This window comes from Peromyscus maniculatus, chromosome 2 (genome assembly GCF_049852395.1).
Source record: "Peromyscus maniculatus bairdii isolate BWxNUB_F1_BW_parent chromosome 2, HU_Pman_BW_mat_3.1, whole genome shotgun sequence".
NCBI lineage: Eukaryota > Metazoa > Chordata > Mammalia > Rodentia > Cricetidae > Peromyscus > Peromyscus maniculatus.
The window spans coordinates 166,605,328-166,629,292 of NC_134853.1; the positions used below are offsets into that span (position 1 = coordinate 166,605,328).

At 47.7% G+C, this 23,965-nt stretch overlaps 1 protein-coding gene across 4 annotated transcripts in view; it reads left to right on the forward strand.

The window, feature by feature from the left end:
- Clstn1 (calsyntenin 1) overlaps window positions 1–23,965 on the forward strand; it is a 69,708-nt gene that overhangs the window by 12,339 nt on the left and 33,404 nt on the right. For all 4 annotated transcript variants that reach the window (XM_042272468.2, XM_076565665.1, XM_076565664.1 and 1 more), the window contains exon 2: window positions 20,380–20,502. In XM_042272468.2, the coding sequence (XP_042128402.2) occupies window positions 20,380–20,502 (123 nt within the window). The remainder of the gene's footprint in view (window positions 1–20,379; window positions 20,503–23,965) is intronic.

Sequence of the window (23,965 nt, forward strand, 5' to 3'; positions counted from 1 at the left end):
CCCTTAAAAATAATAAAACTTAATAATAAAATTCTTAAAAGTGTTAAACTTCTTGCCGGGCGGTGGTGGCGCAATCCCAGCACTCGGGAGGCCGAGCCAGGTGGATCTCTGTGAGCTCTAGGCCAGCCTGGGCTACAGATCAAGATCCAGGACAGGCACCAGAGCTACTCAGAGAAACCCTGTGTTGGGGGGGAGGGATGGGAACCAAAAGTGTTAAACTTCTTACCACTTTAAAAAAAAAAAAGTGGGGCTGCAGAGATGGCTCAGTGGTTAAGAGCACTTGTTGTTCTTGTGAAGGACCCAGGTTTGAGTGGACAGTAGCCTGTCCGCTGTGGTCTCAAGGGGGAGAATGGAGGCAGAAGGCAGGAGACAGCAGAAGAGCCCCCTGGGACAGCACTCGGTCAGGGCGGTTGTTGTGTCCACCATGGGGATGTCTGACCCTTGGTCTCTCCCTCCCCAGTGCTGGGACCACAGGCATGGCCACTTCACTTGCCTTTCAGGAAATATTTATTAATGTGTGTTACATAAAGCACTGACTGATCAAATGGACCTAATCGTTTATCTCAAAGAATGTATCTTACAAATGGCTGTTTGAAACGATCCCTTGGGTTTTCCAAATTACTCAATCTATAAGAATCAGGTTTACTCTTTTGTAGAAGTATTTCACCAAAGGAAAGATAAAAAGTGTGTTTTAGAGGCAGTCAGATAGCTCAAAGCACTTGGTGTGGAAGCCTGTTGACCAGAGCCTGGTCCCCGGAGGATCCTGGTCCTTCCTCATGATGGAAGCCAGCCCCAGCTCCACAGGGTTCTGCTTTGACCACACGGGCCGCGGCACGTGTGTGCCCACACTCCAGCACGAAACATCATGCACACATGCACACTCCCATGATAAAAACCTCAAAGGGGTTGGAGCAGTGCTCTTTCAGAAGAACCTGAGCTCAGTTCCCAGCACCCACATTGTGGCTAAGAACTGTGTGTAACTCCAGATTCAGGGGATCCGACCCTCTGCAGGCAGTGCCATGCTACACAGAGACACATGCAGGCAAGACACATACATATAAAATAAAAATAAATCTGCAAAAAAAAAAAAAAATTAAAGTGTGATCTGGAGAGATAGCTCAGGGGTTAAGAGCACTGGCTGCTCTTCCAGAGGACCCAGGTTCAATTCCCAGCACCCACATAGCAACTCACAGTTGTCTATAACTCCAGTGCCAGAGAATCTTGCACCCTTGCAGAGACATACATGCAGGCAAAACACCAATGCACATAAAATAAAAATAATCTAAAATTTGTGTGTTTGTTTGTTTTTGTATTTTGAGACAGGGCTTTGCTGTGTAACAGCTCTGACTCTCAGAGATCCACCTGCTGCTTCTCCCTAGTGCTGGGATTAAAGGTGTGCGCCACGACAGCCCGATTTTAAGGAACTTGTATTACCATGGTTTTGTTTCTGTGCATATTTACTATATTGAAAGCAAAGGTAAGGCCAGTGGTGGTGTCCCAGCACTATGGAGGCAGAGGGAGGCAGATCTGAGTTCAAGGCCAGCCTGGTCAACAGAGTGAGTTCCAGGACAGCTTGTTTCAAAAAAGGAAAGAAAAAAAAAAAAGAATCAAAAGTAAGACCAATTAAGCAAATGGATAGTTATTTAAGACAGTAATAATAGCCTCCACCACATGGTCATTTAATGCAATTTTTTTTCCAAAACAAGAAAAAAGTTTAGAGAGCTGGAATGTGACTCAGTTGTAGAAAAGAAAACAAAACACTTGTTAACATGCAGGGGTCTTGGGTTTGATGCTCAAGCACCCCAAAAACAAAACAATTAACGCTTAGTCAGAAGAGTGGCCCTGATTTGTTTTCTGGTCTCTGTCTGATTATGAAGCGAGCTGAATTCTATATCCACTCGTTTTGTTTGAAATAGACAGGATGGTTCAGCTTCACGCAGACACAAAAGTGTAGACTTCCTGAAAAGACCAAGGAGACCCTCCCCCCAAGAGCCGGGAGCATACTGCCCAAAGCATACTCCAGCAACTGTCACTCTGGGGTAAGGCACCTGTCATTTGCCTCTGAATGGTAGTTGACAGAGCAGAGTGAGTCTGCAGAGGCCTGTCTGTAGCACAGAGGAGTTGACTTGCTTTCTCTTTCTGTGCCCCTCATTAACCACTCGGGGGAGGAGAGCCGTAGAGTGGAGAAGAAAGGGGAGTTCTGGCCCTCAGGCCTGGCCTTGCTTGTGGCACACATGCCCCAGTGAACCCTCAGATGGAAAGGCCTCCACTTGGTGTTGGAATGGTACGTGCTTGTGATCTGTTATTACAGATCTCATGGAGCCAATGCTGACCTCAAACTAAATTGTATAGTTGTGGATGACCTTGAACTCATGACCTTCCTACCTCCATCTCCTAAGTACCTGAGATCACAGATGTGCACTACCATGCCTGGTATTTCTTTGAAAGGTTTATTAAGTTTTATTTTATATATGTATGTGTGTGCAGCACATGCATGTAGTGCCTGTGAGGCTAGAAGAGGACATTGAAGGGCCCTCTGGGACTGGAGTTACAGAAGATTGTGACCACCGTGTGAGTGCTGAGAACCAAACCTGGGTCCTCTGCAGGAACAACCAGATCACTCAGTGTCTCTCCAATGCACTTACCTTTCTCTGGGGAGGTGGAGGCAGTGGGGATTGAATGTCACAAGGACCACTGAGGTAGCTCAGTTTCAAACCTCAGTTAACAATAACAAATTATCACCTCTGTCCACACCCCGCCCCCCAGCCCTCTGGAAGCTTTAAGTGGGTGCTTTCATTGTAAAGGACTTGCTTTTTATAACCACCATGATGAATGGAATCTGTGTTTGCTCTTTGCTTTATTTTCTGAGAAATCTGCTGGGATTTCTCAGCATCTGGCTTTCCCCCGGGGACAGTTCCGCCCTCAGGAGCCTGCCTGGGTGCTCATGGGAAAGGCTGTGAACTGCAGGCTCCCGGCATTTTGTTTTGGTGTTACCCTTGACAAGGCCAATGCCTTGTTTTTGCTTAGACAATGTTCCCTGCAGCTGGCTTCGCCTGACTGGTGCTCCACTCCAATCCTTTCTCCCCTTTGTGTGTGAGAGCCCTTTACTTGGAAAGCTGGCAACTTGCCTGCCCACTTAAACAGGCTTTGGTGCCTTGGATTGGATTGCATGAGCTGTTAGGTATTTCAAACCCCTACGCTTTAAAAGGAAAAAAATTTACCGTTATCTAAACAAACAAACAAACAAACAAACAAACAAGCAAAAACCAAACCCCCAGCTTCTAACTCATGATGCTGGAATTCTAGAAGTAAAAGGAGCTTCAGAAATCCTGTTTCGTACACATTTCACCGAAGCAGAAGTGAGCCCCTGCCAGTGGTTTTGTAGCTCAGGACCAGCAGATAGGAATGAACAGTGGAGGGGACTGGAGAGATGGCTCAGAGGTTAAGAGCACTGACTGCTCTTGCTGTAGACCTGGGGTTCAGTTTCCAGCACCCACGGGGTGGCTCACAACCACCCATAGCTCCAGTTTCAGATCTGACTCCCTCTTCTGATCTCCACTGACTCCTACATGCATATGGTGCATGTAAACTCATATGCATACATGTAAATAGAAAAAGTCTTAAAAATAAAAGGTCCTAGTGCAGTTGGGAGTGTAGCTCAGTGTTAGAGCATGTGCTTTCAAATGCAAAGCCCTGGGTTCAGTCCCCAGTACACCCCCAAAATATTTATAATAATTATTAGTACATTATATATATATTTATTTATGTACTTACTAGGTTTTTTTGAGATAGGATTCCTTTGTGTAACAGCCCTGGCTGTTCTGGATCTCACTCTGTAGACCAGGCTGACCTCGAACTCAACAAAAGATCCACCTGCCTCTGCCTCCTGAATGCTGGGGTTAAAGGCGTGCACCACCACAGCCAGGCTAGTGCCTTGTATTATTAACCGCTATAACATTTACATGTGAAAACATCTCAGAAACTTGCACTGTGCTTGCCTCACGGCAGCAGTGTTAGCAGGCATCTTAGAAAGGACCTGCTGAGGCTGGACTGAGTGCTGCTCCGGTGGTGTCTTCAGAGGAGCCCTGCTCACCGGCTTTGCCTTGGAAGCTGCTGCTGCCGGAAGCAGCCTTCCTTGGCTAGTGTTCTGCCTCAGAATCCCCACAGGGTGGATTTGGGTGTGGCTGCTCCTTACTGTGAGCTCTTACGTGGGTTATTTAATTTCTCTGTGACCCAGATTTTCTCTCTGTGAAATGAGGATAGGAACAATAGCTGGGGTTGCTGGTGAGCGAGGCATCGTGAAATGTTTTGAATAAGTGTGGATGATGTTTTATTAACTCCATGTAAATTCCCTGTTCCTTTTTTGTTTGTTTGTTTTTTGAGACAGGGTTTCTCTGTGTAGTTTTGGTGCCTGTTCTGGATCTCGCTCTATAGACCAGGCTGGCCTTGAATTCACAGATATCCGCCTGCCTCTGCCTCCCGAGTGCCTGGATTAAAGGTGTGCGCCACCACCACCTGGCCCCTGCACTGCTTTTTAAAATTGAGGTGAAATTACACAACATAATAGGGACATTTTAATTTAAAAAACTTCGCTTCTGTGTGTATATGTGCCATAGCATAATTCAGCAGACAACTTTCAGGAGTTGGTTCTCTTCCTGTTGTGTGTGTCCCTGGGGATTGGATCGAGATCTTCAGGCTTGGTGGTGAGTGTGTTTACCTGTCAGCCCAGGAGTTTATGTGGCTGTACATTTTTAGTTCACCTGGGCAGATACCGGTAGATAGGGCTTCTCTTGTCCCAGGCTGCTGCTGTCCTCAGGGCGCCTGTAGCATGCGGCCCTTAGTGAACCCCTGTCTGTATCTGCCTCAGCACTGATGTCTTCAGTGTCTGCGTTTGGACTGTTCTAATAGCTAGTGTGTTTGGTGGAGTCTCGCTGTCAGTCAGACGAGCACTTTGCGGAAGACAGCGTGTGGGAGCATCTCTTCACACACTCACTCACCTTGCCATCTGGAAGATTCTGTGGGTCAGATCTTTGGCCTGTGTTACGATTGCTCATTTTCTCGCAGAGAAATTTTCTCTTGCCCTCATGCTCTCTTTCCTCACCTTATTTCCCTTTGAGGGGAGGCCTTTATTTTGTTGCCCAGACTGGCCTCATACTTGTGAGCTCAATGATCCTTCTGCCTCAGTCTCTCTCTCTCTCTTTTTTTCATTTTTTTGAGACAGGGTTTCTCTGTGTAGCTTTGGTGCCTGTTCTGGATCTTGATCTGTAGACCAGGCTGGCCTTGAACTCACAGAGATCCTCCTGCCTCTGCCTCCCAGAGTGCTGGGTTTAAAGGCGTGCGCCACAACTTCCGGCCTGCCTCAGTCTTTTGAAGAGCTCTGGCTACAAATGCACTTGGCTCGTCTGTCCGTCCGTCCATCCATCCATCCATCCATCCATCCATCCATCCATCCATCCATCCATCCATCCATCCATTCACTAAGTAGCCCTGGCTGTCCTAGAACTAGCTCTGTAGGCCAGGCTGGCCTCTCACAAAGATCCTCCTGCCTCTGTCTCCCTAGCGCTGGGATTAAAGGTGTGTGCTATGGCCGGCTGCACTTGGCCTTCATTGAGACGTATGAGTCCTGTGTGTATCTTGGTAACAGTTCTTTATGAAGGACATCTTTCACAGATGTGCTTAGCTGGCCTGTAGCTTGTGGTACTTTCTTCCTGTGTCTTTGTAGATCAGAATTGTGAGTTTTAATAGCTTATTGCCATGTACAATGTATTTCAGAATTGTGAGTTTTAGCTGCTTATTGCCATGTACAATGTAGATCAGAATGGTGGGTTTTAACAGCTTATTGCCATGTACAAAACCATCTGAATTTCTCTTCTTTGTCATCTGTTTGGCTTGGATATTTCTTGTGTGAGTTTGGCAGGCTTTGCCTTTCAAGGAATTGATTTGTTTTATTTAGTTCACCAAATTGTGCGCATAAAATTGTTTGTATCGTTCCTTTATTCCCTTAAAAAATTATTTCATTGTATTTTATGTACAGTGGTGTTTTGCCTGCATGTATGTTTGTGTGAGGGTGTTGGATCCTCTGGAACAGGAGTTACAGACAGTTGTGAGCTCCCATGTGGGTGCTGGGAATTGAACCCAGATCCTCTGGAAGAGCAGCCAGTGCTCTTAACTGTTGAGCCATCTCTCCAGCCCCTGTGTTATTCCTTTGTTCTAATGTCCATGAACCTATAGTGGTGTCTTCATTTCTTTAAAAAGGTATTTTTAGCTTTATTTGTAATATTTATTTTGTGTGTGGGTGTTTTGCCTGCACGTGTGTGTCTGTGTATCACATCCATGCAGTGCCCATGAAGGCCAGAAGAAGGCACTGGATCTTCTGGAACTGGAGTTACTGAGGAAGGACTGGGAGCTGTCATGTGGGTGCTGGGAATTGAACCTGGGTGCTCTGGAAGAGCAGCCAGTGCTCCTAATCACTGAGCCATCATTTCTGATACCATCAGGAATCTGTTTCTTAGCCTGGCTAGAAGTTTATCTTTTTCCATCTTTTCAAAGAATCAGCTTCGATTTTGTTGATTTTTCTGTTGATTTGCTGATATAGCTCTAATTTTTGTTTTGATTCCTAAATAACTACTTTTTGTTTGTTTTTGGTTTTTCAAGACAGGATTTCTCTGTGTAGCCCTGGCTGTCCTAGAACTCACTCTGTAGACCAGGCTGGCCTTGAACTCAGAAATCTGCCTGCCTCTGACTCCCAAGTGCTGGCATTAAATGCATGCACCACCACTGCCCAGCTTAAATAACTGCTTTTATATCATTTATTGCTTTGCACTATGGCAGTGGTTTTCAACCTTCCTAATGCTGTGTGACCCTTTAATACAGTTCCTCATGCTGTGGTGACCCCAACCATAAAATTATTTAGTTGCTACTTCATAACTGTAATTTTGCTACTGTTATGAATCGTAATAAAAATACCTGCTGTGTGACCATTGTGGGGTCATGACCCACAGGTTGAGAACTGCTCCTTTAGGGGTACTCTGTGGTTTGTTTGGGGGTGATCCTCCGGCCGCTGGCTTCTGAGCTGTAGCAACTGTAGACTCCTGTTACTGGCCCTGGCTTAGATTTTCTTCTTTTCTTTTCTAATATAGTCATGTGTTGTTAGTAATGAGAGGTATTTTGAGGAATGTGTGGCTAGACAATCTTACCACTGTGTAAGCATACAGTATGCTTACGTGAGCTTGGATGGAAAAGCCCACCACATCCCTGTACTATGTGTTTTTACATTTAGGGCTTTTATTTTGTTTTGTTTCAACCTTGATTTAATTAATAACTAGGACTCTAAAATACACATTAGCCTGTATCTACACTGGATTAGATGACTGATACCTCTTCTCCATCTCCACATCTCATCCCTTAGGACAGTAACAGGCTTCTGTGTTATCTCATGATGACAGAAAGGGCTACATTCTAAAATAGCAGCAGAAAACATCTGTCGATGTTTTGAACAGTCATTTATCTGACTACATTCCTTTTCAGTGCTTTAGCTCTAGGAACGGTGCCCTGTTTGTTAGTTTATTGAGAACGTTTCAACGGTGGCAGAAACATTTTCTCTCTCTCTTTTTTAGATTTATTTTTTTGTCTTTATTAATGTATATGTGTGTGTGTTTATGTGTATGTGTACCATGTGCATATGGGTGCTGGCGGAGGCCAGAAGAGGGCATTGGATCTTAAGGAGCTGAAGTTACAGGCGGCTGTGAGCTGTTTGATGTGGTTGCTGGATGCTGAACTCAGGTCCTCTGCAAACGGAGCAGGTACCCTTGACCACGGAGCCGTCTCCAGCCCTGGCAGAGAATGCCTGCAAAGGGAGCCCTTGCCCTTCGCTTGCCCAGGCAGGTCAGCTTTGACGTCTCTGAGCCAAGCATCCTCTGTTCTCTCAGCTGCTCATGTGACTTTGTTTCTCAAGTTCCTACTAGCTAGCCTGGTTTCTTTCTCTCTGGCTGCCTCCAATGGTGTGGATGTCGCCTTTTAAGCTAAGGGTTCAATGGAGGTCCCTATGTGAGGACAGTACTGGTGTGGCCAGCTAGTCCTGCCATGGCTCAGCTTCTCAGCATGATGCTTTGTTCTGGTGTAAGCCTTTGTCTTTCCTCCTTCTCGTTCCTCTCACTGCCTGTGACCCTCTCTCTAATTTGCTGACTAATCACCCCACATTCCATCCTGTCATTCTGGCTTCACATCAGCTCCAATCTGACAAATAAACGTGTTGGAGAGAGCCCAGCGAGGACAGAGCCTTTGAAAGGTGGCTGGAGGGTGGTCTGGGTTCCTGTGGGTTCCTGATTCTCCTGAGGAGAATCTCTTTTGAGGAGGCTGCTAAAGCATGGTAAGTCCTCCCCAACTGGCATCCTGTTCTGGTCAGAGCCTATGAGGGAAAGCCTCATCACGTGTCCAGGGGCTCAGGTGAGTGTGGGAGTGAAGCTCCGGCCTGTGCTTGGCACCAAGCAAGCTGTTGCCGAGGCTGGACTTCCTTTCGGGTTGCTGTTCTTTCAACCTTGGCTTGTCTTCCTGATGACCTCAGAAGAGAAGCATCCAGAGAGCTTGTTCATGTGAATCATGTCTCCTCCAAAGGCACAGGAACCAGCTGAGGACGTGGTTCCTCTGCAGCAGGGCCCATCAGATGGGCTCATCTCCCTCTTGTACAAATTCATCTTCGTGAGCGTCCCGGTTCCCCTTAAGAGCAGCAGCTATGGCATGGCGTGGTGTCCTGGGATTTAGATCAAGCAGAATCACCCAGGAAAATGAATCCTTTTCTTCTTCGTGTTTCCCTACCTGGGAGCCTGGTTGTCTGTCGTGACAGTCCCTTCTTCCCAGTGAAAATAAACATGCTTCTTGAGACGCGCCCCCCCCCCCTGGGGGGGGGCTGACTATGCTGGGTAGTTTCGTTTTCTGGTTATCGTAAGAATGTTAATGTTTATTTTGTAAATAATACAAAGACCTGTCAGAGCATCAGTCTTGCTGTTATTTGTATCATAGGGACATAAATCATGAAGAGAAAAGACCAGGAGTGAGGACAGAAGCCTGATTTTTTCTGACTAGGATTTATGGATTTATAGATGGTCATAGCCAGCCTTTGCTAGTACTTAGGGAAGCAGCCGGTAAGGGGTTTGCATTGATAATGAATGTCAGCAGGTTTTCAATACCGTGTGGCCTTTTTGGAACTGTGTGTGATAAAGTTTTCCATTGTGCATGAAGGTCAGGAGACTCAAAACACGCAGGACTTGGAAATGCCACCAGATTATTAGTTACTGAGGAGACGGGGCCCTGCCCTGTTTAAATTCAAGACAAATGTGGCAATGAGAAGAGGCGGGAAAGGGCAAGCCTGGCCTGTATCTCCTGATAGCATTAAGCGCAGGAAATTGAAGGCAATCCCAGCCTGTGCTCTGTGGAATAACTAGGTTTTTGGTCTGCACTGTACGCTCGTTACTAAGAGTGCGTGCACACCGACGCCGGGCTGCTCCGGTATTTACGTCAGGGGATCTGCTCCTCGTACGGTGTGCATTCAGTTTTACAGAAAACTGCAAACAGGTGCTGGAGAGGTGGCTCAGCATCAGGAGCTGCTTTTGCAGAGGTCTTGGGTTTGGTTTCCAGTACCTGCATGGTGGCTCACAGCCATCTTCTATAACTCCAGTTCCAGGGGATCTGATGCCCTTTTCTGACCTCCAAGAGCACTGGGCATGCACATGGCACACACACATACATGCAGGTAAAACACTCATACACATAAAATAAAAAAAAAAAAAAAAAAGGAAGCTGCTTATAGCCAGATATAGTGGCATACACCATTGAGTCCACCATTTGGGAGGCAGAGGCAGGAGGATCTCTGTGAGTTTGAAGCCAGCCTGTTCTACATAGCAAATTCCAGGCCAGGCTGGGCTACATAATGAGATCTTATCTTCAAAAAGAAAAGAAAACTGCGGTTTGGTCTGACAGAATGATTGAATGCTTTTGTACAAAAATCAGAGCCTTAAAAACAAGGATTTGGCCGGGCGTGGTGGCGCACGCCTTTAATCCCAGCACTCGGGAGGCAGAGCCAGGCGGATCTCTGTGAGTTCGAGGCCAGCCTGGGCTACCAAGTGAGCTCCAGGAAAGGCGCAAAGCTACACAGAGAAACCCTGTCTCGAAAAAATCAAAAAAAAAAAAAAAAAAAAAAAAAAACAAGGATTTGGCCGGGCGGTGGTGGCGCACGCCTTTAATCCCAGCACTCGGGAGGCAGAGCCAGGTGGATCTCTGTGAGTTCGAGGCCAGCCTGGGCTACCAAGTGAGCTCCAGGAAAGGCGCAAAGCTACACAGAGAAACCCTGTCTCGAAAAACCAAAAAAAAAAAAAAAAAAAAAACAAAAAAAAAAACAAGGATTTGGTGAGATTGTAAAATGGTGTGCCACTTTGGCAAAACAGTTTGGTGGTTGGTCAAAATGCAAAACATTGTTACTCTGTTACTTAACAATTCTACCCTTAGGAATATATCCTCAAACTACTGAAAATGTGCACCTATGAAACATGTACATGAAAGTTTACAGCAGTGTGTTGCTAATAGTAAAAAAGTTAAAATAACTCAAATAGCTATCAAATACTGGAGAGAAATAAAATGTGGCTTATTCATACAATAGAATATTATTAAGACATAAAAATGAGCCGGGCGTTGGTGGCGCACGCCTTTAATCCCAGCACTCGGGAGGCAGAGCCAGGCGGATCTCTGTGAGTTCGAGGCCAGCCTGGGCTACCAAGTGAGCTCCAGGAAAGGTGCAAAGCTACACAGAGAAACCCTGTCTCGAAAAACCAAAAAAAAAAAAAAAAAAAAAGACATAAAAATGAATGAGAAACTGACAGATTAAATGACTTTGGTGAACCTTCATAATTTCATTTGTAGATCTTTCCATTTCTAATTTATAAATACATTTGGGGTTATAAATTATAAATGTACTGCCTCCTGTCAACATTGTATACTTCTATTTGATGATTTCTGTGTCAAACATTATATGGAAATGTTTCCAAGTATTTTCTGTATTAACTGTGAATGAATAGAACAAAATAAATTGCCTGTAATGGAAAAAAAAAAAAAAGAAAGAAAACTGCGGAGACATATATAGTCTGAATAGTTCGTATTGGTGACTGTCAGGTGGAAGTGTCCAGATACATGCAAGGTGAACGGGTGTTTGAAGGGCCCTGTTCTTCCACCGGGTTGTGGAGTACACATTCCTTGCTGTGGTTTATGTTTCCATGTGAACTTGTTGAAGCTCTTTGCAGGGTAGATCCTTTAATTCATCAGCATCATTAGCATCCGGGGCAAATTAGTGTGTGAGACCAGCTGGCCTGAGCATGGGGTAGTGAGGGGCGGGAAGGTGGGACAGGGGAGTTTTGTTCTGAGGAGGCAGTCGGAGATTTGGAAACACTGACTGGTTGCAGGGTCTCCATTGGGAACCCTGGCCTGCCCTAGAGCACAGAGGGGCTGTGGATAACAGTTGCAGCCCTGCATGGCTGTGGGGGGGGGGGGGAGGGTGTCTCAGCCATATCTCAGGGAATTAGGAGTCATCCGTGAGATGCTTGTGAGTGAGCGTCAATGGCAAAGCAAAGAAAGGAACCGGGGCCTCTCGCTGCTCTCGCTGGCTGCCATTGATGAGGGAGAGCTGCAGGTGGGTCCCTACCAAGGGGGGTGTTTAGAGGACTCTTCAGGCAAAACCCCCCACTCAGGCTGAGGAACTTGACCTTCTGCTCCTGAGCTTCCTCCATACCAGCTGTGATTGGTTCTCTGCTGGGGAGAAGGGCCCAGCTGGGTCAGTCGGCCTGCCTCAGCCTCCAGGGCTGGGCCGGAAGCTGCACCAGGCAGTCCTCCTCTCCCGCCATTCTGTGGTGTCCACAGCAGGGTGGCTCTTTGCTCTCTCCTGCCCTCATCTTCAGGAATGAGAATTTTCCAGTTTCCGTCCTTTGCTGGCTCCAGAGACTGACACCCGAGAGAGAGGCGTTCTCTCCTCAACCCCAACTGCGGGGGACCAGCCCTCACATGTATTTACCCCAGGGACTCTTGAGGAATGAGGGATAAGAGACTTAGAGGGAAGAGAAACAGAGAGAAACACAGGGTGGGCCTGAATCCTTATCCACCGGCCCAGAACTTTATTCCAAAGGGCTATTTATAACAGTGCCAGGGGGCAGGGCAAATGTAGACCCTTACAAACACCTGGTACCCAGGCCCGTGGTCCAATCAACCTCCCATGCAGTTCTGCTGGGTACAGCCACTAGGAAACCTAGTGGGCCGCAACACCCAACCTCCTTGATTCCTTTTCTTTTTTCTTTTTTTTAGTTTTCCGAGACAGGGTTTCTCTGTGTAGCTTTGCGCCTTTCCTAGAACTCGCTTTGGAGACCAGGCTGGCCTCGAACTCACAGAGATCCGCCTGCCTCTGCCTCCCAAATGCTGGGATTAAAGGCGTGCGCCACCACCCTCTTGATTCCTTTTCATACCTCACACTTAGTCCCCAAAAGCCGGTTCTCAGCAGACAGTGAAAGTCACAGCCTGAGGCAGGCTGGAGAGCTTGGTGAAATCTCAGAGGAAATTGGACCCCACCCACCTGAGTCAGAGACACCCCAGTTGCTTGGGATGTGACCTGCAAACGTCAGGCACCATCTTATGTATCCTCTCTGGGTATTCTGGACTCAGGCAAGAGCCTGTTCTGTTCCCAGAGATGCTGTAGCTCAGGGTGTGGCTCCTGCATGTCTGCTGGAGTATGTCCCCAGTCGGGACACAAGGAAAGCCAAGGCCAAGGACTTCTGTGACCCCAGGGGCACTTTTATTTGAACCTTCCCAACCTACAGCCAAATTCAGAGGGAGATTTCTGATTTCCTCACCGTTGAAGGCGGGCCTTCCTGCACTCCTGCCTGTCACCGTAGGCAGTGTTTAGAGAGTGGCGCAGGGACCTTGGGACCTTCGTTAGGTTTGCAGCGCTTGGGTCCACTGTAGCCAGAGCAGTGTAAGAGCTGCTGCTGCTGCTGCTGTTGCTGCTGCTGCTGCTGGATGCCCTACCTGCTGCCGCGGGTCTCCAGGTGCTGGCTCCCGCTGCAGCACATTGAATCTACTACTAAACATCACCTTCTATGAAGGTCTCAGTGATAGAAAATCGAGCTAACGGGCAACCTTTGCTGCTGCTGTTGGTGGTGCCTGGGACAGAGGCCAGGGTCTGTCCATGCCAGATTCAGGCTTTGCCACAAGCCACATCCTTACCACACTGTAAGCATTAAAAGAAAATTTGTTAAGCCGGAATGTGGTAGCACAAACTTTTAACCCCAGAATCTGGGAGGCAGAGGTAGGCAGAGCTCTGTGTGTTCTAGGCCAGCCTGGTCTACAGAGTGAGTAACTTGGGTCCACATGCTTGTAAGGCAAGCACTTTGGCAACTGAACCATCTCCCCAGTTCCCCTTCCTGTAGATTCTCCTCAGTCTCCTCACTGGCTGTGTGCCATGCGCGAAGCCTAGGAACAACACCACAGCTTAATTCAGCTCCTTGTTTCTCTTCTCCCCTGCGGTGTCTCTGCTCCGGTCTCCTGCCGCCCAGCCCTGGCCAGCTGCCTCCCCTCACCTTCAGGGCCAGGCAGGGCGCTTCTTGCTTCTTCCCACATCCCCTCCTCTGCAGTTCGTGTGGGAGAAGTCCTGGGGACTCTTCTCATCCTCCGGTCCCCCTGCTCTCCCTTGCGGAGTCATTTCCTGACATGAGATGCACAGTGCAGCTCTTCTGGTCTCACAGAGTCAACCTACCCCTGGTGACAGCTTTCAAGCCCATGAGCCCCTAAAGGGCCAGATCTGACTCTGCTGTGGTTAAAGCCACTATTGCCTTGTAGAAAACTGGGCCTCGATGGCTGGTGGTGGCATACATCTTTAATCCCAGCACTCGGGAGGCAGAGCCAGGCAGATCTCTGTGAGTTCGAGGCCATCCTGGTCTGCAGAGCGAGTTCCAGGACAGGCTTCAAAGCTACAGAGAAACCCAGTCTCGAAAAACAAAAACAAACGAAAGAAGGAAGGAAGGAAGGAAGGAAGGAAGGAAGGAAGGAAGGAAGGAAGGAAAGAAAGAAAAGAAAAAGAGAGAGAAAGAAAGAAGGAAATTAGGTGGGCCTCTTATGACCCAGTGTCACAAGCTAGTGCTTTTCATGGACAAAGTGAGTAACCACAGCTGCCTTTCTCTCCTTCCTTTGAACTCTTGATGTGGCCCTGTGACAAGTGCTCTGTCCACGGAGCTGTCTCCCAGCCCCTTCTCTGTGCTGGTTACTAAGAAAACCAAGCTCCGATTTGCGTGACTTAATTTGTTGTATATCGCGTGTTTTTATTTTTATAATTCACACTGATTTAACACACATAGATGACACAGTTGGCTGTTTTAAAATGTGCAGGTGACTTTGATGTGGAAAACATTGCTCTTCTCAGTGAGGTGGGTCCAGGTCGCCTCGCCCTCTAGGGAAGAGGACTGGGATTCGCCCAGGAGGACTTTCGACTCTGGTGGAGACAGACTGGTTGACTTAACCAGGAAGGTGCTGGGCACCTAGCGTTCCCAGGGCTAGCACTGCACGTTTAATTAGGAGGCCTGTTCTTTTTCATATTGCTTTCCGCTTTATGATGTTTTGCCAGCATGTGGAGAAGCACCAGGTGTGTGCTAGGCCCCCAGAGGCCGAAAGAGCGAAACACCAGGCTGCCTCCCCGGCCCCAGTGTTGAGTTTTAGGGGGATCGCTCTGAATAACTTGAAAACATTTTACACAGTCAGAACTGATGTGTGACTGAGCCTGTGGCTGGGGAAAAACTGAGGAGCGGTGACAAGGACTTCAGGGGTTCTCAACCTTCCTGATGCTGTGACCCTTTAATACAGTTCCTCATGCTGTGCTGACCATAAAGTTACTAATTCTGCTACTGTTATGAATTGTAATGTGCACAGCTGATAGTGTGGGGGTCATGACCCACAGGTTGAGAACCACTGCCCTGAAGGTTTGACACTGGGGATTCACTTCTGCTTGAGTTGAGCTAATGGCGGTTTGAGGAATTGCTAATTGGGGTTGGGGGGGGGCGGGTCCTGGGCTTGTCTCCCAGCCTGGGAGGCGGCCTGAGAAGTCTGGTTCTGCCTTCACGTCTGAGACAGATCTTACAGCCCTTCAGCCCTTCGAGGTTTGTGGAGGCTCCCTAAGTGGGCGCTTCATTCCTCCACTCCCAGCACCTCCCTAGCGCGTGTGAGGCCCTGGGTACCAAACCACCTCTGCCAAAAGAAAGAAATGAAAGAGAGTCGCCTGTGCCCCTGCACCCACCCCATGCCGTTCTGCCGGGCAGAGCAGAATTTGCACCGTGACCTCATTCATCCCCAGTCCAGGCCTCCTGCCTCTTCTGCCCTCCTGCTCTTTTTAAAACCTCACTGCAGGCCAGGCTGGGGCACGTGCCTCTAACCCCAATGTTCGCTCTGTAGATCTGGCTGGCCTGGAACTCGCTCTGTAGACCAGGCTGGCCTCAAACCCACAGAGGCCCACCTGCCTCTGCCTCTCGAGTGCTGGGAGTAAAGGCGTGCGCCACCATGTCTAGCTTACATGAACTTTGACTTAGTGGACTCAGTGGTCCTTTTTTTTTTTTTTGGCACATGTTTAGAGGTCTCTGTTTATACTTCTGGGTCCAGATACCTGGTGGAATTACAGTTCCTCAGGCTTCGGCTCCTGACTGGTTCTGGCCGTAAGTTCTGAGAAGCAATGGCTTGTGTATCTCTGGAGGGGGAGATCTTGCTTGCTCTCACTTGACCTTTGGTAGGGGAGTGGGCACATTTGTGTCGGCAGCTGCCTTGGCATGTTGGTATGAAGCTGCCCTCACTCAGCTTGGGCTCACTACCACACTTGGAGGGCACTGTCAACAGAGCCAAAGTGTTTCGGAGTGCAGATGCATTTTTATGTTTGTGTTCTGCCCAAGTCTTCTGAGAGCCCAGCATCTACATCCTGCCTTCTGCATGGGAGGGGAAGACTGCTTGGAACACGTAACTCTGAGATGTTAAAGACCTGTGACATTCGGAAGGACACCAGATGGTCTGTGCTGAACAGAGTTTGTGATTGGAGACAGTACTCAGTCTGAGAGTGTGTCTTCTATTTTTACATATCATTATTAATATTATTGGTGTGTGTGTGTGTGTGTGTGTGTGTGTGTGAATGTGTGTGCATCACAGTGTACGTGTGGAGGTCAGAGGAGAACGTGCCAATCAGAGGCTAACTTGATGGAGCTGGTTCTCTCCTTCCGTTGTGCTTCCTGGGCAGAAACCACAGGCTTGGCAGGCTTGGCAGTAGACGCTTCTATTTGCTAATTTATCTGTCTGTCTTTTTGTCTGCCTACCTACCTACTTACTTACCTACCTACCTACCTACCTATCTACCTACCTACCTACCTACCTACCTTCCTTCCGAGACAGGATTTTTCGGTGTAACAGCCCCAGCTGTCCTGGAACTCATTCCGTAGACCAGGCTGCCTCTGCCTCCCAAGTGCTGGGATTAAAGGTGTGCACCATCACCACCTGGCTTATATTTTATTATTTTAAATTATGAGTGTATGTGTGTTTGTGTGTGGGTATGTGCACATAAGTACAGGTGTCCAAGGGGGCCAGAGGTGTAGGATCAGCCTGGAACTGGAATTAGGTTTGTTGTGAGCTGCCTGGCTAAAGTGTTGGGAATCAAACTCAGGTCCTCTGAAGAGCAGGAACTGCTCTTACTGGTGAGTCCTGGGTGAGTCTCCAGCCCTGAGAACGCATCGTCTGCATTTCCAGTTTGCAACTGTGCAAATATCCTGTCAGCTTTCTGTTGCTGGGAAAAATGTGTGAGAAAATCACCTTAAATGAGGAAGGGTGTGTGGGTTGCAGCCTGTGGTCTGTGGGCTCTTGGTTTTGGGCCTGTGGGGAAGGTACACCACTGCATGAAATGTGTAATGGAGGCCTCTCAGTGATGGGAAGCGGAGAGAAAATAGTGAGCAGGACAGAGGGAGTGGCCCACTATCCTGGCCACACCCCCAAATGACCTAACTTCCTTCCACCTGGTCCTACCTATAGCACCTCAGGTTGGTGAGCAAGTTAGGGCATCTTGGCCTTTGTCCAGACTGTACCAGCCTGTTCAGTGTTCTGGATTATGTTTTATTCTTCGTGCGTGAGTGTTGTTTGCATGTATTCTGCACACCATGTGTATACCTGGTGTCCACACAGAGGTCAGAAGAGGGTGTCAGGTCCCCTGGAACTGGAGTTATGGATGGCTGTGAGCCACCCTGTGGGAGCTGAGAACCGAACTCAGGTCCTCTGCAGGAGCAACAAGTGCTCCTAACTGCTGGGCCGCCACTCCAGCCTCGCCCCTCCCTGTTCCAGTGCTTTTGAGGAAAGAATCAGCTAGAGACTTACTTCATTGCTTATTTTGAATATTTATTTATTTCTGACAGGTCTCACTATGTAGCCCTTGCTGGCCTGGAGCTCACTGTGTAGTCCAGCCTGACTGACCTTGAACTTGTGATCCTCTTGCCGCTGCCTCCTGAGTGTGCAGAAGTGGGCACGTGACACTGTCTAATTAGGAATTTTAAACCTAGTTAGTTGCCTTTTCCACACCTATCATCTTACCGGGGGGCTACTGATTCTCCTTTAGTAACTGGGGGATGGGCTAGAAGTTGTTTTTTATTTATTTTAACTTTTTATTTATTTTTTGTGGCTTTCACATGTAGAGATTATTATATATATATATATATTTGGTTTTTCAAGACAGGGTTTCTCTGTGTAGCTTTGCGCCTTTCCTGGAACTCACTTGGTAGCCCAGGCTGGCCTTGAACTCACAGAGATCCGCCTGGCTCTGCCTCCCGAGTGCTGGGATTAAAGGCGTGAGCCATGACCACCCAGCCTATTATTATATTTTTTAATCAAGCAAAATTTGAAGGCTTCACACCCAAGCACCTGCTGCCACCTGGTGGCAATATCTCAGGATTGCAGGGCCTTTCGATGGACCAGAATTCAGTTTGTTTTGAATTTTATAGGTTCAGTTTGTAGTCAGTGCATTTATTACAGATGTACAGCAAGACCAGCTTAGGTATATGCAAGCCGGAGGCATACATCCAAGTCTTATTGCAAACCATGAGTTTCTGCTTACAGAGATGTAGACGAGAAGGCTGTGCAGTGTGTGATCAACGGACAGCAGACTCTGTAGTGCACCATGGGTCCGAGACCAACCTGCCAGCATCTCTTGCTTCTGTGACTGAGGCAGGAGAGCAGCCTTCTTTAGCTCACAGAATTGGGATGTACCTGGGACAAACCTTTTATATTTCAAGTTAACCCAGGGTTCACTGTTCATACTGATTTTTTTTTAAATGTGCATTGGTTTTTTGCCTGCATGTACGTCTGTGTGAGGGTGTCACGTCTTGTAGTTACAGACAGTTGTGAGCTGCTATGTGAGTGCTGGGAATTGAACGTAGATCCTCCAGAAGAGCAGTCAGTATTTTTTTTTTTCTTTTTTCGAGACAAGGTTTCTCTGTGAAACAGTCCTGGCTGTCCTGGAACTCACTCTGTAGACCAGGCTGGCCTCAGACTCACAGAAATCCACCTGCCTCTGCCTCCTGAGTGCTGGGTTTACAGGCTTTCGCCACCACTGCCCGGCTGCAGTTGGTGTTCTTTAACTGCTGGGCCATCTCTCCAAACCCCCTCCTATTGATTTTTAAATCAAGTTTCTAATGATTAAAATCTGGAGTCAAAAATTATTTTCATCTGAAAGTAACTCCAAAAAACCCCCAAACCAAACCAAAACAAAAACCCCTAAACTTACCGGTTTGATTGTTAGCTTTGCTGTTTGAGATGTAGCTGCGTTTGGTCTGGAGTGTAATGGTGTGAGTGTGGTGTAAGATCGTGCCATAGCTGATCTGTTCCTGGACGTACAGCCTACAGTGTGTAGGACTGTGTCATGGATGATGTGTTCCTGGACTTACAGCCTACAGTGTGTGTAGGACTGTGTCATGGATGATGTGTTCCTGGACTTACAGCCTACAGTGTGTGTAGGACTGTGTCATGGATGATGCGTTCCTGGACTTATAGTCCATAATCTTCTGGTGGTTTTGGAGAGAGGATGATTACTAAAACATCAATCATTTGTTTCTATAAATGTTTCATAATGCAAATTGAATGTGATGAAATATTAAAAATATCATTCATTAATTATTGAAAAGTTCAGTCTCTGGAAATGGCCGTATTTCTCATTATACTGCCAGCTTAAAGGAGCAGTCGAGAAATTTTGGATTATAAAATTAGAATGCTGGGATGGTGGTGGAATGAATCGCCACAAAGTGATTTCCTCCTCTGAAACTTGTTAACCGTCTTCAGCTGCAGCCTTTCCGTTAGGGTGGCAGCAGGTCCACTCGGTTAGGACACGGCAGGTGCCCTGCGCTTTGCTTGGCTTCATGGTTTTGCATTCCTGTTGTGTTGGAAAAAACAAGGTGATGTCCTCATTTTAAGCCAAGAATTTTATGGACTCAAATGCTGGAATAAAATTCAATTTTACTTTACTAAGCTTGTGATTTTATTAGTAAAACAAAATATTAATACAAGTTAGCATGAAATCTTACTATTACTTGCAAATCAGACTAGAAGTTTGCCTTGTGAAATGTGAGACTGGAGTATAATGCAGTGGTGTGCAGCTGTGATCCCAGCAGTTTGGGAGGCAGAAGCAGGAGGATTGAATTTGAGGCCAGCCTGGGCTACATAGCCTGGCGAGGCAGGGGTAGGGGAAGAGAACACTAAAATTAGAGGTTGTTGAGAAGTGACAGGCTGTTCAGAGTTTGTGAGTAATTCCCAGTGCCATTTGCCTCCCCCAGGTGTGGCCCAGCATCCCTCCTAGCATGGTTTGTGTGAAAAGCTTGTGGGGAAGAGACCGGGATGTCGGCAGTGGGTGAAGCAGTGGCCCGGCCCATTGCATGGCAGAGTTGCCCTCTGTTGGATGAACCCTGTGATAGCAGGCTGGCCGATGCCACTTGTGAGCCTTCCTCCGTTCCATCCTGCTGCTGCCGTCGGGGAGGAGGATGGGCAGGCTGACCTAGCTGAGTCCTCCTCTGTGTCAGGGCTCCTGCCCCAGGAGTAGCTTGTGGAGGGAAGGCGTCAATTTTTGTCTCTGTGATCTGGGTTAGATTTCATGTGGGGTCTTCCCATCATCAAGCCGCAGTTCATCTTTTCCAGAGGATCCATCTCTTTTGACCTTATTGATGTATGTGCCTGTGGCTTTTCTTCACATGCGCACATGCATGTTTGTGGAAGCCAGACCCATGTTCGTCTTCCGAGGCGGCACGTGTTAGAGCAGCCGTCCGAGTCTCACCAGCGTCTCTCTTTGTCCCCACGCAGTTAACAAGCACAAGCCACAGCTGGAGCCCACCTACCACGGGATTGTCACTGAGAACGACAACACGGTGCTGCTCGACCCCCCGCTCATCGCCCTGGATAAAGATTCACCGCTGCGGTTTGCAGGTACGGTGGCCGGCTGTTCGCTGTCTCAGGCTTGGCCTGCATAGGGAGCAGCTTACATCTGGCTGGATGACTGGACCTTCAGGAAGTGTTTTGGTAGCTGAGAGCTGCTTGTGGCTCCAGGCGCCACACGTTCTCCCTTTAATAGTCGGGGTAGCTGACTCGGAGCTGTTGTGCTGGTTGAAGGGGAAATGCTTAACTTAATTGCATCATTACGTGCTCTGCCCTGTGCAGATAGGCAGATACTGTCTAGACAAGGGCAGCCAGACAGAGCACGCCAGACTACGTGAGCGCTGTTCAGTCCAGTGTCGATGTGGAGGGCCGGGGACTCATACCCAGGTGCTCGGACGGCAGCATCGCTTCATTCCACACACCCTTTGTTCCCTTGTCTGCACAGACTCACGAAAAGTTGAGCCGTCTCTGCAAGGAAATACTTTTGGCCTAGATTTACTTTCTTTTTCTCAGTCTTTAAATTTTACTGAATTAATTTTTTTCTATAGATTTATGTGTATGAATGTTTTGCCTGCATGTATGTGTGGAGCATGTGCATGCCTGGTGCCCACAGAGGTCAGAAGAGGGCACCAGAGCCCCTGGAACTGGAGCTAGGGATGCTGGGATTCAAACCTAGCTCCTCTGCAAAAGCAGCAAGTGCTCTTAACCACGGAGCCGTGTCTCCAGCCCCTTTCTGTGGTTTAAAATCGTGTGTGGTATTGTGTAATTTAAGGGACATGCATTGCATCCTGAGCACAGTCTCCATTTGTGTGTGTGTGTGTGTTGTTTTTTGGTTTTTTTTTTTTTTGTTTTTTTTTTTTTTTTTGGTTTTTTGAGACAGGGTTTCTCTGTGTAGCTTTGCGCCTTTCCTGGAACTCACTTGGTAGCCCAGGATGGCCTCGAACTCACAAAGATCCGCCTGGCTCTGCCTCCCGAGTGCTGGGATTAAAGGCGTGCGCCACCACCGCCCGGCTTGTTGTTTGTTTTTTGAGACACAGTTTCTCTGTGTAGCCCTGGCTATCCTGGAACTAATGCTATAGACCAGGCTGGCCTCGAATTCACAGAGATCTGCCTGGCTCTGTCTCCGGAGTGCTGGGATTAAAGGCGTGTGCCACCACTGCCCAGTATTTGTTTATTTATTTTTAAACAGGCATGTACCACCATGTCCAGCTTACTGGATTTACTTTTTAAAAAAAAAATTTACTTTTACTTTATTTTTGTGCATATGGGTGTTTTACCTGTGCACCACATGTATGCAGCACCAAGGAGAACAACAGCAGCGGGTATTAGATCCCCTGGAACTGGACTTAGAGATGGTTGTAAGCGACCGTGCGAGTGCTGGGAACCAGACCCGGGTCCTCTGCAAGAGCAGCCAGGGCCCTTAACCACTGAGCCACCTCTCCAGCCCACTTTTTTTGTTTGTTTGGTTGGTTGTTTTTGTTTTGAGACAGGTTTTGCTGTCTGGCATCAAACTTGTCATCCTCCTGCCTCAGCCTTCTGAGGGCTGAGATGGCGGGCATGTACAACATCTGGCTTACTGAAGTTAACAAATGTTTAATTTGAGTTATTTGGTAAGATTGTATCCTGTGTCTTTGCAGAGAAGAATCTGTAGGATAGTGCCAGCGATTTTGATCGTGTGGTAACTTTCCTACTTTGCTGACATTTAGTGGCATTTTCTAGTCAGGTCTTTTCCGCAATCATGTCAGCCTGGACTGGTGGAGGGCAGGACTTTCTCAGTCCCAGAGTTATACAAATGCTGGGATTACAACTGCATGTGTAAGGCTGTGTCCAGCTTTTAAAGTTTTCTTTTTTTCTTTTCAGTTTGTTTTTAATGCATTAGCGAGGGGAAGAGTGTTTATTTATTATTATGTATACAGTGTTCTGCCTGCATGTATGCCTCACTCCAGAAGAGGGCACCAGATCTCATTATAGATGGTTGTGAGCCACCATGTGGTTGCTGGGAATTGAACTCAGGACCTCTGGAAAAGCAGCCAGTGCTCTTAACCTCTGAGCCATCTCTCCAGCCCTCTTTTCAGTTTTTTAAAACTTGATGTATATGAGTGTTTTGCCTGCATGTGTGTGCAAGTGTGTTAGGCCAGAAGAGGGTGTCAGGTCTCCCGGAACTGGAGTTACAGGTGTTTGTCAGCTGCCATGGGGTGCTAGGAATTGAACCTAGGTCCTCTGCAAGAGCTCTTAACCGCTGAGCCAGCTCTTCAGCCCTGTGTCCAGGCTTTCTTGTGGGTTCTGGGAATCCAAACCTTCGATCGTCAACTTCTTTACCCACTGAACCATTCTCCAGCCCGGGACAACCTTTTGCACATGAGTGCAGGTACCTGCAGAGGCCAGGAGAGAGTCTTGGATTTTGAAGTCGGAGTTCTAGGCACCCAGCTCCCCTGTGTTATAATTACAGTTGCTCTTCCTGTGGGTGACATTTAGAGCTACATCACAGTCTGAGTGTGGCTGCCTAGGATGTGCTTTGAGTGGATTTATATACACTCCTAAGAAGTGGTGTAGAGGCCTGAGGATATGGCTCAGTGGTTAAGAACACCTTTTGCTCTTGTGGAATATCAGGGTTCAGTTCCCAGCACCACATGGTGACACACAACTGGAACTCCAGGTCCAGGGAATATGGGAATACAGTGCCCTCTTCTGGCCTCTGAGGGCATCAGGCATACACATGGTGCACAGACATACATGTAGGCAAAAACACTCTTATACGTAAAATAAAAATAAAATGTTTCTAAAAGAATAAAATTTAAAAAAAGAGAGAGTAGTACTCGGGCTGGGAATGAGCTTGCTTGCAGCACAAACCTTGAATTCACATCCCAGAGCCGTGGAACATGTTACGGTGGCACATGCTTTCAATCCCCTCAGCATTTGTGAGGTAGAGGCAGGAGGAGTCAACGGTCAGGGGCATCCTCTGCTATGCAGTAAGTTTGAGGAAGTCCAGCCTGCGCTGTATGAGACCCTCTCTCAAGACATAACAATGAAGAAATGACTGCAGTATGTGTTCTGCGTTGTCTCCTCCTGCCTTGATTTACCAAGTGTGGCCAGCTGTGTGCGGTCTGTTGGCGGGGCTCAGTCCTACTACATGGCTAATAATACATTTGCGCCTAAGCATCAAGAATAGATTCCAGGCACAACTCCAAGTGCTTTATAAATAAAAATCTGTATTTAATTCCCCACCACTTGAAGGAAGGATGTTTTCTGCCAGCCTCATTTTAAAGAGATGAAGCTCAGGGGCTGGAGAGATGCTCAGTGGTTAAGAGCACAGGCTGCTCTTCCAGAGGAGCCTGGTTTATTCCCAGAGCCCGCACAGTAGCTCGCTCCCACCATCTGTAACTGGTTCCCAGGGATCTGATGCTCTCTTCTGGCCTCTGTGGGTCCCAGGCACACACTGGTGCACAAACATGCATGGAAAGAAACACACGCCACATAAAATAACAAGAAGTGTTTTTAAAGAGAGAGAGAGGGA